This window comes from Stegodyphus dumicola, chromosome 6, assembly GCF_044657685.1.
Source record: "Stegodyphus dumicola isolate Sdum_Otavi_A_Nest chromosome 6, ASM4465768v1".
NCBI lineage: Eukaryota > Metazoa > Arthropoda > Arachnida > Araneae > Eresidae > Stegodyphus > Stegodyphus dumicola.
The window spans coordinates 136,965,246-136,983,012 of NC_140773.1; the positions used below are offsets into that span (position 1 = coordinate 136,965,246).

The following is a 17,767-nucleotide window of genomic DNA, read 5'->3' on the forward strand; positions in this document are numbered from 1 at the left end:
CCCCAGTTATACGTTCGACAATTTTAAAGCTGCGCTAATAAAAGCTTTTCCCGTGGTTAAAGATAGAGCTAGGCTTGAAGCCGAATTGTACGGCAAGTACCAATTTAAAATTGAAAAATTGTCTAATTTCATCTTACGCAAGATCCAAGTAGCGAATTTGTTATATAATAAAAAGCCCAACGAAGAAATAATCCAAATCATTTTGCCTGGACTATTGCCGAAAGTTCAGGATTATATTGAAGTAAGAAACCCCAGCATTCTAGAACAATTGTTCGAGCTGGCGGTGAAATTCGAGAGTAGGAGGGTAGCAGAAAGTACGCGTACGAGAAGTTTCGGGCAAAGATCAAACGGACAGTTTTGCAGGCCATATGCGGAAAAACCGAAAACATCTTACAGCAAAAATAAATTTCAAGATAAAAAGAAAGGGGGCCGCCAGAATAGGCCGCAAGATTAAAAAAAGGGGCTGTTAAAAAGGATTTAAACTTGAACGGGTGGCCTCTGAAAAGGGTTTACAGTCACCCCATTCGAATAGAAATTCCTCAAAAGTTCAATTAAAAACGGTGATTATAAAAAATTTGTCCTTACCGGTAATTCACATTCGAATAAATTGGAAGAATGAAATGAAGCCAACAGAAGGTGCCAACAAAAGCCTTGGTGGATACGGGAGCAGAAGCAAATTTTTGATCAGAACAATTCTTTCGAAATAATTTTTAAAAACTATAGATTATTTGAAGCGCAAAACACCAAAGTCATTGCAGCGCAGGGCAAACATTGTTCAAGTATAGGAAAAGCAACGTTCAATGTAGAGATCAAAAACGAAATTCAGAAGTCTATATTTTTTGTAGTGCGAAATCTACAAGTTTCGGTAATTTTGCGGACAGATTTTTTAAAAACAGCGGGAGCCGAAATTAATTTTCAGAATGAAACGATGAAACTTAACATGGAGCCGAAGGAAGTACAAGCTGTGGAGCCTCCGCAACTCAACCTGGAACATGCGAAAGCAGAAGACAGATGAAAACTACAAGAAATGGTAAGCCAGTTTTCTGATTTATTTTCTGAAACACCTGGCCTCACTCAGATAGTCCAGCATGAAATTAAGTTAAAAAGTGAGGAGCCCGTGAAGGCCATGCCATACAGATATGATCGCGTTAAGGAAAAGATTGAGGAGCATATTCAACACATGCTCGAAAATAAAATAATTAAGACAATAAGCAGCCCTTATGCGAGTCCCGCCATATTATGTAGAAAGAAAAATGATATGCCTCCTTCACATTTTCAAGCCTGGAGGTTAGCTATCGACTACAAGAAGCTTAACAGCTTAACCAAATACCCCGTTTATCCTCTACCTATAATTGAGGAAGTGATCAGGAACATTAGGTCCACCAAATACATGACCACCATAGATCTTACCTCAGGGTACTTTCAAATAGTGATGAAACCAGAGGATGTGCCTAAAACAGCATTTATAACGAAATCAGGAACTTATGCTTTCCTGGAGTTACCATAATGATCATTTTCACACAAGCTATGTTTCACACAAATGTTCATTTATATTCCAAGAAATACTGGTAACTTTCAGAGTTGTTGCCGAATTTAATACCTTTATTTATTCAGTTTTATATATATATATATATATATATATATATATATATATATATATATAAAATATATATATATATATTTTCCTTTACACATCTATCTATATATATGTTTTACATATTTTCAACATTTCTTGAATTTCATAACATTTGCAATTCAGTAAAATGCTATGCTTTTTAGAAATGCAGAACGTTTTGAAAATTACAGTTCATTTTTATCATTTATATATATTTACTTCCTAAGCATTTAGGGTAAGAAGAAATTTTTGTAAATTACAGTTTTCACTAATATTCAGAAGTCATTATTCATTGAATTATTAGCATGTATTTCCAATATTCACTGATGATAACAACATCTCTGATAAATTCTTGCTTCAAAATCTTTGAATTAGACATAATTAACAATTGAAAATATTTTTTATCAAACTTGAATGAAAAAAACTTTGCATTACAATTAAACCTTATTTTGCTTACATGAGCAAACAAATAATGGAATAAAATGCGTTGCATACAAAATGGTAAAATAAGTTTCACTCACTCTATACGGAAAAAAAAAAATAATAATAATAATAAATAGTAAATTACTATATTTATTATAAATTCTTATATTCAGTTATGACACAATTATATAAAAGTAGTTCTTGCAATTTTGGAATATATACTTTTTCTACAGAATGGGTATATGTTATATTGATTAGGGTAAGGTTTGAAAGCGGTATATTTTGTTTTTCATTTAGAGTATAATATTTTTAAACTAAATTTCTACTAAAATCCTTACATCCAAAATTTGGTAAATACAGTACAAAGTCCGTAACCGGACTCCTCGGGACTTCGGCGATTCCGGATTATAGATCATCAATTTAAATCTGCTAAGATGGCATGCAGAAATTATACAATTAAAAATATGAAACCGTAATTTATGAAATAAAGAGCAATTATGATCTAAAGAGTATCAAAATCTACAAAAAAAAAAAAGCTCAGTATTTATTTGTTTACTTTATAAATCATTTCTTTCAGTGCAAGTCGTTTACTTCGTTTTTTGTGCTAATACTTTCTCTTTAATTCTTTCTTCTATAAATAATCATAATTTCTTGTTTAGTTCCACTGTTCAAATCCTGTAATTGCTGTGTCGAGAATACCGACTAACTTGTCAATCGAAATTTTTTCGTTTTCAATAATAACCTCTCTGTCACTTTCTTCACTATCGGAAGCGCGCATGTGTAAACGCTTTACTGGCTTTACGAGCATGCGTAGCGGACGCGCGCATCAACCGCGCATGCGTAAACGCATTATGCGTAAGGTTGTGGCTTTGATGTCCGGATTATAGATCATTCCGGATAATGGACATCCGGATTACGGACTTTGTATTGTATTATTTAGAAAAAGAATCTTACTTGTAAAATATAAATGGTATCATTTGCTACTCCCCACTCAATATCTCTGGGTGATTTGTAATAGTTTTCAATCTGGAAACAATGAGAAACATTTGAAATTTTTTTAAGATTTAATAAATGATTTTTAAAATAATATATATTAGTTTTAAGATTTAATAAACGTTTTTTAAAATAAAATATATTCTCAGAAAGCATACAATATTTTTCTAAATACAAAATCAAAATAATTTAAGTAACAAAACAAAATATACAATAAATTACATAGTTGCAGAATTTTTTTTTAAGAAAAGGGGGAGAAACTAACTTTTATTGCTAATTTCCCCAGATCTACTGCTAGTTCATTTGATATACAACTTTCCATCTTCTCACTTTCAGCCAATTTCTCATAAACTGTTCCACCATCATCTAGCAAATTGAGAAAAATTCACAAAATAAAATTAAAATTTTCTAAATGCAAATAAACTCTTAAGAATAACCATAATTATGTACTCTTATATTTATTTTATTTTTAAGAATATACTAATACAATATATTAATTATACTAATACAATATATTATTATTATATTATTAAAATTACCACCAAAAAATTAATAAATGAAAAATAAATAAACAAATAAATAGTTCAAAAATAGGATAATATAAATAATTGTTTTAATCATTTTTTTTTAAAGTTTATTTTCATCAAATTCAATTTCTTGATCTTTTTAAGTTTAAAATTTCCGTTGAAAAATATTATAATTTATTACACTGTTAAATAAAATTCACACCTATACTTAACAAAAAATTAAGACTCGCATCTCGATGATTACTTTATAAATTATTGTAGTTTCTTCCCCATGTGGGGGGAGAGCTATTTTTTTTTATTTTAAAATAACTCCTTAAGAAACAGACATTTTTATTTTTAAAAATTAAAGGTTTCACGTCACAAAATTAGTTTAAAGAATTTCATGACCAATTGATTCATATTGAACTTGCTATGAAAAAAATAACTATCATAAACTTAAAAATGCAGTGTAATCATTAAATAAAAATAATTTACCTTTCATAATCATTTTCTGGTTTTTTGCCCCAATGATTACAGATTTAACATTCAAATTATTGTCATCATCTCTGTAAAGTATGACAGTATCTGGTTCTTCAGATCCTGAGACTACAGTCTAGAAAGTATATAAAATCCAAAACTGTTCTTGAATAAAATAGCAAAATTAAAGATAGCAATATCACAACTGTTATATATTACAAACAAAATAAGCAACTGATGAATAGTTACCAGAAAAAGGTAAGAGACATTCACAAACTATGAAAGACTTTCAATTAATTAATATATAGTTAATAAAGTAAAATAAAAAAAATTTACTAATCTCTATTTACTTTAAACAGGCATTGTTTTTATTACCTAGTGTTCAGACTTTTAGAACACATACGAATTTACAAATACGAACAGCAAAAATTTTACAACTATGAACAGTGTAAGATATAAATTTAGAGAAATGTTGGTCCTGTAAATAAGAAGAATAGTCTAGAAAAAATAAATGTAAATGACTTTTTTTAAATCATAGGATGGGGTAATGTTAATACACAACTATTCATATGTGCTTTTTTAATCTCCTAAGTTGTTGTTTTTACTTATATTTTATCAAATGAATATAAACTCATTACTACTTGATCAATATCTGCTCTATCTACAGTATATGCAAAATTCTTCTTTAGATATATGATACCTCATTTAAAAATATCATTGCAGAACTTTATAACTACATATTAAAATGATTACTAGTGTGTATGTGTGTGTAATCATTTTAATATGTATTTATAAAGTTCTGCAATGATGATTATATGATTACACACACACACACCTATGTATATATATATATATATATAATTGAAACAGAAATTGTAAAGCTAATATATAATATTTAAATTCAGAAGAAAAACTTATTTCCAATTTAATTACTTAATTAATAATTTCTTTTGCAATTTATCGAGATACAATTTAAAAACGTGGAAAGCGATCTGAAACAGAAGTAAATTTTAAAAAATAGCAACAGTTGATAATTCTCTTAACTACTCCTTGACAAAGACCAGAGAATTATCAAACATTGCTGTTTTATTTTATTATTTTACTTTTGTTTGAATTTACTTCTGTTTCAGGATAGATTTCCAAGTTTATGCTTCATGCTGTTTTTGGTTTGTGCTTCATTTACATCAGGCAGTTTGCCACTTCTGATAGATTTACATTCTATTTCATTCTTTCCCATATTATCATTTTGCAATATTTAACACAACATTAATTTTAATTGAATTACTATTTTTTTTCTTTTTTAAACTAACTATTTAAGGCAGATGTCCACACTAGTAGCTGGTTCGATTAAATTGCTCATTAGTTGCTCCATCTCAACAACGCTATAAGCAAAGAGTTAACACTAGATGAAAATCCATCCACAAAATTAAAAATAGAAATAAATAGAAATTTAAAATTAACATTCAGAAAAATCACTTAAATGCTGGAAATCATGTGAACTAGACTTAGTTAAACCTCCTGGAAGCAAGAATATAAATGGACTGAAACTGATTGTAAAATATAAAAAATAAGAATAAAATTATACAAACAAAGAATAGTTATAATTTCCCATATAAAAATTAAATAATGCAAAGAATTTCATGCTTTTACTGTTTGATGCTTCAGCATGTGATATATCAGAATGTTTAAGCACCAGTTATTCTGAGCTTTAGATTTTCAGATTTAAGTGTGTTTGTGTGTATATACAATATAAAATGTAAAAATTCACATATTGCAAATGAATTAACATGTACTACTTTATCTACTGAATTGTAATTTATATTGATAATTAAAGCATTTTATAATGTCATGTAAAATTTCTTATTAACGCAAACTTTCCCCACATACCTCTCCTAAACCATAATTTCCAGTCATAACGATGACAGATGGATTATTTGTTACTGGATCACATGTAAAAAGAACTCCTGAAACTTCAGAAGCTACCATTTCCTGTATAACAACAGCCATTGGAGAATTTAAAATCTGTCCATTTTGTCTACAATAAAAATTTAAAAAGGTTATGTTGAGTTTCTATAATCATATAACATTTGAGTAAAATAATAAATCAGCTGGGACAGTACTTTTAGCAAAACATTTTATGAATGGCTGCTTAAGAAAATATGCTTCCATTGAGCTTTCCTATACAACTGCAAAGATTTATGTCATTAATTATGATTTCCCCGTTTCCCTATGGAAGGAATGCATAAGAAATATCCTTTAAAAATTGCTGAAAGTTAAAATTATTAGGTATTCCTATAAATGCAATGAAGAAGAATAAATAACAACTATGCAGAAATTAAAAAGTTATTTTTAAAGTGATGCTAAACAAGTAATAATAATTTCTAATATAAAGATAAAATTTTATATTAAATCCAATTCATTATAATTAGTATTGATCACTATAAATTCAGATTCAACATCAAGAATTTTCACAAAAATGAATCACTCTGGTTGAGAGGCTGAAGTTTCTATTTTTTGCAGTTTTATAGGCTGGTTGCACAACTTTACAGAACTTTTCCTAATACCATATCAGAGGGCTAGAAGTGAAGGGTGTGGTGATGGCATATATTTGAGAATGACATATTTCATATGAAACATAATTTTGTATAGTTAGGCAACTAGATTTTGGGGACAGAAAGAAAACATTAATGGATAGGTTGAGTAATAATGAGATGCTGAATTGTCATACTAAATTAAACTTTTGAAATGCAAAGAAACATTTCAAATTTATTCTAAGACAAGCAAGATATGCTATCTTGCTTGTCTTGCTTAGAATTTTGGAATTAAGGTTTCACTCCAGAAATAAATGCCAAGTTTTTATTCATTTCTCTGTATACTGTTTTGATATTTCATATCTTTCTGGTATGTATAGGGAATGGAGGCAAATTCAGAGACTACCTTGAGGAGCAAAATATTCAGCTATGCCACTGCTGTTTGTAATGTAAAAACAAGAGAGTCTCCTTTAAAAAGTTTTTCTATGAAGGTATCACTTGCTTTAACACTGCATTTACGCAAATAACCTTATTTTATTTTGCCATAATTCAGTAATTCTAATCCACAGATATTAATTAAACTGGTTTATTAAACTATTACAAGAATTTAAATATATAAGAAATTATAACAAACATTGAAGTTAAATAGAAAAAAAAAATAGTTTAACATACAAAAGATTAAATAGTCAAATGAATATACCCAAGTACAAAGATTTCTACTTCATATGAAATTGTACAATATGTGTCTCTAAAACATTTTACAACACGTCTTTCTTAAATTAAAAAGACTCAAGCAGAACTGACAACAATTACGGAAATTTTACACAAGCCATCACAGAAATATTTAATTTACTTACCTTTTATATTCAACAGCTATGTGACCAAACTGAGAAGCCCAACATTTTTTTACTGCAGTGAAAATCTATCATGAAAAGACATGATAGTTATAAAAATAATTCATAAAAAGCTCAAAATACTCAAAACATTCTGGGGGAAAATATACACCACTCTGCAGAAAAATAAATTTTTCAGCTATAATTTGGACATTTAATAAGGCTTACATTAAACGGCTGTTTAAAATTAAAATGCCAAATTCTTTTAAATTTCTGGAATTAAATTTTCAGTAATTCCTCCTGAGTTCAATTTTTTACATTCTTAGGTTTGCTAGGTACTTAATAAACTGTAATGTACACTGCGCAAAAAAAAGGGGGACAGTTCTATATATCTCCCGTTTTACTGAGCCGATTGACGAAATTCAACTTGCGTTTTTCATGTCTCGAAAGAGCAGCTTAGTATATGTATTAGATTTATATATAGTATTGTTCTAATATACGTATTTTGACACAAAATAGGACTGTTTCTAAAATGACATGCAATTTTTTTTTTTCCATATTTCAATTTACGACTCACATTACGTCAAACTGCCAAATTTTGTAAAAATGGCACGAGAAGTGTTCAAAAAACTGGCTCTCAAAATTTTAGCTATGCATTTATTAATGCCTTTTTTATTATTATTAAACTTACTTGATTCTTCTTTCATAGTTCGAAATTTAGGTTCATTCCAAATAAAATTCAGCCATTTTTTATGATTTATTTTTAAAATTTGTTTTTTTAAATATTTTTTTGAAAAAATTTTCAATTATAGTCTATAAAAGTTTTACCATCATCTTAAAGTAGATGCATTTCTAATAATACTTTCAAAAAATTTGAATTTTTTTATTCAAAATTTCCGAAGATACACGTGAACTTACACTGTCTATTCCAAAAAATCAAAGAACCAAGAAGGTAGTGTGTTAAGTTATAGCAAAGCACACGAGGGCTATTTGCTTAAGGGAAAGGATGCCTTCGTGGAGGACTTTCTAAGGAAAACTGGCTCGTATACACGTTACACATGGAAAAAACCACGAAAACGTCCATGCAGCCAGCCCGTTCGCGGGATTCCAACCTCGCACCAAGAAGGACTTTTGCAATCGTGACGAAATTTGGCATGCAAAAAAATCTAGATCGAATATGCAAATGATCAAAGTTTCAAGCCAAATGAACAGGAATTGCGATCATAGCGCGCACTTCTAGTGCGCAATTCGCAAAGTATAAAACCAGTAGCAGAGGCGGAATTTTGGTTGTTGTTGTTGTTGCTGCTGCTATAGTAATTGCGTAAAGAAGCAACTAATGATGACATTACGACGATATTAAAAACCTTACAGACAACTAAACAACTTCGAAATGTGGTCGCATTGTAGGGTTGCGTGAAGCTAGGTACCTAGCAATACCTAGCAATAGGCCGCCACCTGCAGCGTGTCTCTCTGTACAGCAGTGCCTGTAGAGCAGTGTCTGTAGACACTGCTGTACAAAGATGTTGTCAGCAACAGTTGCTACAAGGAAATCGCCGACGGAAAGAATGCTCTGGAAGGCCAAGGAGCGCAAATGCGAGGCAAGATAGGATGATTGTTCGCCAGGCCCAAACCGCCCCAACGGTATCTTTGTCGACTATTCAACGCAGTACAGCCACGTCTATACCTCTCGTAGTATCGTCCACCATCTCACGGCGCTTGTGTGAGGTGGGGTTACGGTCAAAGAGGCCTTTAAAACGTTTGCCTTTGACCCCACAACATCGACGAGTCGTCTGGAGTGGTGTCGCAACCGATCATCATGGCTGCCATCAGACTGGCATCAAATAATTAGTGACATAATTAGTGTTCAGCGATGAATTCCGCTTCCTCTTGAAGCAGATGACCACCGTGTTCGTGTCTGGAGAGGACGGGGCCAGCGGTCCCAATCAGGCTTTGTTTTACAAAAGCACACAGCCATAACCCCTGGTGTGATGGTGTGGGGCGCTATTTCTTATGACAGCAGGTCATCTTTAGTCATCCTCCGTACATCTTTAACAGCTCAACGATATGTTGATATCATCCTGCGGCTGGTTGCATTAACCTTCATGGCACATCATCCTGCGGCCATTTTCCAACAAGATAATGCCATGCCACAAACCACTCGCCTATCTCTGGACTGTTTCTGGTTAATACTCTTCCTTGCCCAGCAAGGACACCAAACCTTTCACCAATCGAGTATGTCTGGGGCATGGTAGGCCGCCAGATTCAGGCACCACAAAATATCGCAGATCTGAGCGGCAACTGATGAATGCCTGGCAGAATGTGTCGCAAGATGACATTAAGAACCTCTAGCCACTCCTTGCGACGACGAATTCAAGCATGCATTGTCGCCAGGGACGGTTCGACCAACTACTAATTCGAACACTCATTGAGCGATTGTGAGCCGTGAACAGGTACTACGACCTTGACTTTTTAATCATTTTATTATCTGTGTATGAGCTATAAACATATTCAATTTCATCAAAAACAACCACTTCCTTCATGGTGCTTCGATTTTGCAAAAGAGTGTATATTGGCGCGTTTTGAAATTTGCTATATTTGTTGAAAGCGATAAAAACATCAAATATGGTTTAAGGCATTTTGTTAAAACGATGTGACTTTTTTCCGTTCATCCACCATGTAAAAAGGTAGGTACGATCTTTTTCCGCTCCTACACAATGGAAGGGGAAGGAAAATAGGTTGCCATATATTAAGAAGTTCGCCAAGTGAATTACTCTTGGCGCTAACTGAAAAAATGCCCCAAGTAATATTTTTGAATTTCTCCGTAAATTTCGCACCAAATTTTACAAAATTTAACACTTAGACATAATTTAGGTCGTAGAATCGAAATATGGAAAACAAATTGGTATGTTATTTTAGAAAATGTACGATGTGTCAAAATACCTATGTTAGAGCAATGCTTTATATAAATGTAATATATATCCTAAATCCAGATTTCAAGACATGAAAAACGCCATTTGAATTTCGTCAATCGGCAAAGTAGAACGGGAGATATAGAACTATCCCCCCCTTTTTTTTTCGCAGTGTGCACTAGGCAAAGTATACATACATAGTTTCTGCAAGAAAGGAAAGGAAATTATTATCAAAGTTATCTTGTTGTATAGTGTTATTAGTATAAGATCATTTTTTCGCTAAAAATACTTACAATTAAAACTAAAAAGAATACATCAGATTCTAAAGTAAAATGACAATGTCAATATATATATTTAAAGCATTATTTCTTTAGAACACAGATGTTTCAGAAGAAATGCACTGTCCCGTTTTAGTTTTTAATGCTGAGTATCAATGCAATAAATATTGCTAAGCTTTTTGTATTCATTTATTTAGTTTGCTATTTTTAATAGAATTGTAATTAAATTGTTTCATTTTCTCGTGCAATGCTACACGCGACTTATTTGAAGAGAAACCTACGCCGGAAAAATTAAAAATACAGGAGCATGCGCATTTAATATCTCTAATTGCAAGCTTTTGCTTTTCGGGAAAAATCGAGAAAGTTCTCGTGCATTTTAAAAATCTTATAAAAGCGGATCAAAACACCTCAATTCAGTTGCTCTACGAGTGTGATTCTAAAATTTAGGAAGTGAATGAAATTTATTTATAAATAGTAAGTGTTTTTCGTTGGTCTCTTTCGAGAGGTGTACTTGGAGTAGCTCATCTGGACAAGTTCGTGAGTATATTTTTGATTTCTACGCTTTCATTATGGACATTATCTTGTACATCGATAGGATAGCTTGACTTGGTAAATATGGATGAGATAAATGATTTAGCAATCCTTAATAAGCGCGATATTGTTGAGAATATTCTTAAACATGGCACGATTGAGGATTGTAGGCAGATTATGTCTGAGTTTAACTTAGCGTTTAACACGCTTAGAAATGGCTTACGGAAAATCACCCCAGAAATGGAGCAATGGCTCCAAAAAACCTATGCAGAGCTTGAGAAGTGTGTAGCGATTAAACAAGCTGCAGGAGATTCAGTGCAAAATATCTGCGGTAGCATCCCGTTAGTTAATACTAGCAATGATTCGACATCTAATCAAACTACAAAGCAACCCAAACCAGTTTCAAATGTTATTCAGGAAATAAGCAAAATAAATAATTATAATGAAAAATGGATTACACCCAAAAAATACCACAAACGCACACTTAGTGAAAGCAGCAACGGTTCAATGACGTCAACCAAAAATAAATACGCTTCACTAAAAATAGATGATAAAATGGACACTACAAATGTTAGTTCGCTAAACTCACAAGAAGACAGTACTAATAATGTAGGTGATTTCATTACGCCCAACAAAAAGGCTAACAGAATTCCGCCGATTATCATTTCAGATGTCACGGACTGGAAAGCCCTCAGAGATAATATTAAGCAATTTACCATATCCATGGAATGTGTACAGAAAGGTGGTGATATCCACATTAAAGTTAAATTGGACACTGAGTATCGTGAAGTCACGAGATACCTAGACGAAAAGGAAATTCCTTACCATACCTTTCCTCTCCCTCAGGATAAACCGATAAGAGTTGTAATCAAAAAATTATCTGTTCACACCAAACCCGAGGACATTATGGAAGAACTAATAGACAATAACATCCCGGTTAAAACAGTAAGACAAGTTACCAAGAAAATAGACAATGAAATTGTCAAACTACCCACTTTCATGGTTGAAGTCAAACGCAGCATAGAAGGCAAGAAAATATACAACATAACGCATATTCTAGATTTGACTGTTAAAATTACTCCCTTCAGACCCACTCCAGGACACAAACAGTGTCACCACTGTCAGAGGTATGGCCACAGTCGTGCTCACTGTAAGCACAAGCCCAGGTGTTTAAAATGCGGGCAAAACCATATTACTACTACATGTACAAAAGACAGAAACTTACCCGGCAAATATTGCCTCTGCGGAGGCCCCCACATTAGTTCGTACCGTGGTTGCGAAATGCATCCTGATAACTTGAAAAGAAAAACTGCAGAAAAAGAATTCCAAAAAGAAGCGAGAAAAACTTCAAAAAATAGTCCCCCTGATATCAACTTAGAAAATTTCCCACCTCTTCCAAGAAGAAACATAACTCAAAATAGCAGTGAAAATGTTAATGAGCAGAATGCTTCATCCACCAATCAGGACGCAGCTGTCGAAAGTGAGAACTTAGGCTCCGTTTCCGATTTCATAATCTGGCTGAAGAAATTATTCCTGCAAGGAAAAAATCTCTTCGAGCGGTTCTTAAAATCTAAATCAATATTGGAAAAAATCCAAGTCGGCTGGGAAGCCTTTGAACTTTTATCAAGCATCAATTATGAATTTTAACCACATTAACAGTAATTCAAGAACTCACCTCTCTGCCCCCAGCAGTTTAAATCTTGCATTTTTTAACGCCAACGGTATTCGCCACAAGAACGTTGAAGTTGCAAACTTCCTTACTCACCATAATATTGATGTGTTTCTAGTAAATGAAACTTGGCTCAGACCTAATAATAAGTTCAAGATCAATGGTTACAACGCATTCAGGACGGACAGAGACCATAACAGGGGCGGCGGTACTATGATAGTAATTAAAAGGCATCTGCACGCCAACGAGTTTAATTTTCCCAATAGCAGCAGCATTGAAACCACTGCGATCGTTGTGCATTCGCGCACAAATGAGCCGATTGTCATCATCTCAGCTTATAATCCCCCCAGAAACATTCTCACCAACAATGACTTGCAAATTTTTAACAATATCACTCACCCTTTTATTATAGCAGGGGACCTGAATTCTAAACATCATAGCTGGAATTCTCAAAGAAATAACACAAATGGCAACAAACTTTATAGCTATGCTCTTACGAATGACCTTAGAATTTTTGGACCAACGGAACCTACCAGGTATCATCATACAGGCAGCTCGGATGTTCTCGACATTGTTATTACAAAAAACATCCAGCAAATCCCTTTCCTACAGGTGATTAATCAATTAACCTCTGACCATCTCCCTGTTAAATTTACTTACCATGGCTTTGAGAAGACCTTGCCTTTAAAGAAAATTATAAACTGGCAGAAATTCAATAATTCTCTAGAACAATTACCTGCACACCCGGCTCTTGCCGATATTGTAGACATTGAGTACAATATAACTAAGATCAATAGTAAAATTAAGAAAGCCCTTGATGATTCCACCAAATTCAAAGATTATAAGAAAGATAAGCTCCCCGACCACATCATTGAGAAAATAAAAGACAAAAACCGCACAGCAAAAATCTGGAGAAGAACAGGCGATCCCACTGTTAAAAGAAATCTGAACAGAAAAATTAGGAACATCAAGACCCTCCTCCTAGAGTACAGATCAAATTGTTGGGACGATTTCTTAGACTCCATGGATTTCTCTCCGAATACAGTCTGGCGTATTGGAAATTCCTTAAGGAATACTAATAACAGAAATATTGGTCCTCTCCACACCAGTAGTGGAATTGCTTATTCTGAACATGACATGGCTGAAGCCCTTGCGCAGCATCTAGAAAAGACGTTCACCAATCATGCCTCTAATAATGATGAGACAGATGAAGAAGTCGATAATTTCATTAACCACCTAGCTGACAGAAATTGTAATAATCACTTCAACCCAACTTCTCCAGCAGAAATAAGTAATATAATTAGCAACTTAAAGTCCAGAAAAGCTCCCGGCTACGATAGCATCACCAAACGGTTCTCACAGCTCTCCCAAGAACCTACATAGTCCTCATTACAAACATAGTCAATGCTTGTATGAGGCTCAATTACTTTCCGCAACAGTGGAAGCACGCGCAGATAATTACGTTTGTCAAGCCGGGGAAAAACCCAAAGGACTTAAACTCCTACCGTCCGATCAGCCTTCTCCCCAGTTTGGGAAAGGTATTTGAGCGTGTGCTCCAAAAGAGATTAACTCAACATCTAGAGGATAAGGAAATTATATGTAAAGAGCAGTTTGGTTTTAGAGCCGGTCATAGTACCGTGCACCAACTACTGAACGTTACAGAATTTATTGCAGACTCCTTCGCAAAAAAGAACACAATCGCCAGCTGCTTTCTAGACCTAGAAAAAGCATTTGACAAGGTGTGGCATGAGGGTCTCCTCTACAAGCTGCACCTTGTTCATCTGCCCAGCAGTTTTATTAAGCTCATGAAAAGCTATCTTAAAAACAGGACCTTTCAGGTAAAAATTAATGACTCTCTCTCTTCAAGAAAAAGAATTAAAAGCGGAGTGGCTCAAGGAAGCGTTCTGGGACCGCTTCTGTTTAATATCTACACGAATGATATGCCGGTTCCTTTGAATGCAAAAGTAGTGAAATATGCCGACGACACAGCAATTTTAACCAAGTCGCTAAAACCTCAGCTCGCTGTAGATAAACTTGAAAGCGCAGTAAATATCATAGCACACTATTATGATTCATGGAAATTAAAAGTAAATTCTGTCAAAGAGCCAAATTCTCCTTTTCAGAAGTCATCGGAAGTTCACTCCTGTAAATGTAAATATAAAAATTAATGATCAAGCCCTAGCAATTGTTTCAAGTACCAAGTATCTAGGAGTGGTCTTCGACTCACAGCTGTTATTCAAAGAACACACGGAGTATGCCTTGCGCAAAGCCACCGCTTCTAAAATGTCTCTTTACCCTTTAATAAGAAGAAATGCTAAATTAAATATCAGTCTCAAGAAGAAGATCTATACCAGCTTAATAAGACCCACCCTACTTTATGCAGTGCCTATCTGGGCCACTGTGTACAAGACTTATAGACACAAACTACAGGTCTTTCAGAACAAAATACTCAGACAAATTGTTGACTCCCCATGGTTCGTACGTAACCTGCAGATACATAAAGAACTAAAAATAAGACCCATAGATGATCAAATTCTCACCACGAGCCACAATTTCTATGCTAAAATAGAACTTTCTCAATACGAACATATCCGTAATCTGATAAATTATGATCCTACTATAGAAATTGCAGCAAAGCGCCCAAGAGGCATCTTCCATAACAGCAAATGGTGAAATGTGTATATATTGTACATAGTACTATTATCTTTATTTTATCTTCATTGTATCATTTTACCAGTGTCTTTGAAACTTCATAGACTTATGGACATGATCCGTGTACCTGGATCTTCAAAGCAATGATCTTATATTTGTCATTTTCGTAATCTTCTTATTGTTATATCAAAGACTTTGTAATATTGTGGACTTATGGACATGATCCGTGTACCTGGATCTTCAAAGCTCTGATTATTTATTGCTAGTGTAAAATGTTTTTCACCATTTGCCACTTCGCTCAAATACCGCCGTCCCTATATGTACATAGTGTATAGTTACAGTAACTCATGTGCCTCAGTGTTGTACAAGAACTTTAGTGTTTAATTTCTCAGACCAAGACTTCACTGAATTGTGATATTTACTATTTCAAGATGCATTGGGCTGTGGACAGTTCACGGGAGGGTGACTCCCACGTGACTACCACTGTCCAATCTGTGTTTTACAGAAAGGATGAATTTGAATATTTTGTTTAGCTAATCTGTTGCACTTAGTTGTGCCATTTGTCTTCATTTAGATCGCGATATTAGTTTAATTATTCCAATCTAGATAACCTGTTTCAAAACTTGATCATTATTAATATTTCCAATATTTCTCATTGTACGCGTAAGCTGGTGACCACCCACGTGACAGGCTCCTGCCAATCATCTCCCTTACTGCACCTACATTTCACAAAATTTGACAAGTTTCGCCTAGTTGGCGCGGCGTAAATCGCCTTAATTAAAAACTTAAGTACCAACGCCTTAGGGCAATTTACCAACAGAGACGGTTAAAGTAGCGGTTGGCTACTAATTGCCGCCTAGCCATTGACTCGATTTCGATTTCAATTCAGTTGTTTAGTAGTTGTTTTATGAGATTGTTTAGAAAACTGTTGTTCTACTGTAGCGAATTCGCGGTGAAATCGGATTAGCTTTCTATGTTTTGAATTCAGTTCTGTTGAACGTTTGAGTAGTTTGAAAGATAACTACGGTGAGATATTGCAATATTGTAAGCATATTTGTGGAAATTTAAACATTTTGTTTTACTTGTTGTAATAATAATAAGTTTTCTTAATTATTCATCGGACTTGTGCATTCAAATCATAACGAACCCGTACGCACGCAACACTTTTTGGTGTCAGAAGTGCAATTTTGAATGCCAATTACAAGAACGATGAAAGAACAATTAAGGCAATTTAATGCAGCCTTTGTTGCATTTAAAGAAGAGATGAATGATTCTGTTAAAAAAAAGATGGAGCTGGTCAGGAAGAAATTGAAGCAGGACAAGAAGAGATGAAAAAAGAAATTACATGCATAATAGAAAATAAATTTGAGGCTACGGAAGGCAGAACAGACGCGGTTGAAAAAAGTTGGACAAATTGAAGAAATGTTTCTTCTGTCAAGGAACAAATAGAAGAGAGAGTTTCTGCCATAGAACAACAAATCGATTACAGAGTTTCTTCCGTGAAAGAACAAATAGAAAACAGAGTTCTGCCGTGGAACAACAAATTGATTACAGAGTTTCTGCTGACGTCGCCAAAGAAGTTGAAACCTTAAAGAAGTGCATAGCGACAGCAGGAAGCAATTCTGATAGTTTTAAATTTCTACCCATGCCTATTCGTCCCTCTCTGGAGCTATCGACATATGATGAGAAGACCTCTTGGCAAGTTTATAAGACGCAGTTTTCAACAGTGGCGGAAGCGAATGGATGGAATTCCCAAGCTAAGGCCTGTCATCTCGCTGCTGTCGAAACCTGTCTGATATACCTGGATGATATTATCATCATCGAAAAGAGTTTTGAAGAACATCTAGAAAATCTTAGAAAGGTGCTTCAGAAACTGAAAGAAGCCTATCTAAAGCTGAGTCCCGCTAAATGCAAGTTATTCCGACAGGAAGTGACTTACCTCGGACATATCATCTCTGCTAAAGGTGTGTGCACGGATCCTGAAAAAGGAGTCAGACGTTAAAGCCTGGAAACGTCCCGAGAATTTCCATCAACTGAGAAGCTTTCTAGGGCTTTGCACCTACTATAGGAGATTCGTGAAGAACTTTTCTTCCATCGCAAAACCCCTTTACAAGCTGAGCAAGCAAAAGTTCTTGTGGACAAAAGAACGCAAGGATGCATTGACAAATTAAAGGAAGCTTTAACATCTGCTCCAATCTTAACATATCCTCAGCTCGACAGACCATTTATTCTCGGCATGAACGCGAGCAATAAAAGTGTCGGTGCGGTTTTGTCCCAAGAAATAGACGACCAAGAACGTGTAGAGGCTTTCTGAAGCAAGCGCCTGTCTAAACCGGAGAGGAATTACTGT

General features: G+C 34.0%; 1 protein-coding gene across 2 annotated transcripts in view; it reads right to left on the reverse strand.

Annotated features, from left to right (window-relative positions):
* Positions 1-17,767, reverse strand: part of LOC118190066 (uncharacterized) — a 258,700-nt gene that overhangs the window by 63,725 nt on the left and 177,208 nt on the right. For both annotated transcript variants that reach the window (XM_085818915.1, XM_085818916.1), the window contains 5 exons: positions 7,403-7,467; positions 5,902-6,049; positions 4,033-4,150; positions 3,297-3,397; positions 2,993-3,064 (listed from right to left, as the gene is read on the reverse strand). In XM_085818915.1, coding sequence (XP_085675041.1) covers positions 2,993-3,064; positions 3,297-3,397; positions 4,033-4,150; positions 5,902-6,049; positions 7,403-7,467 — 504 coding nt within the window. The remainder of the gene's footprint in view (positions 1-2,992; positions 3,065-3,296; positions 3,398-4,032; positions 4,151-5,901; positions 6,050-7,402; positions 7,468-17,767) is intronic.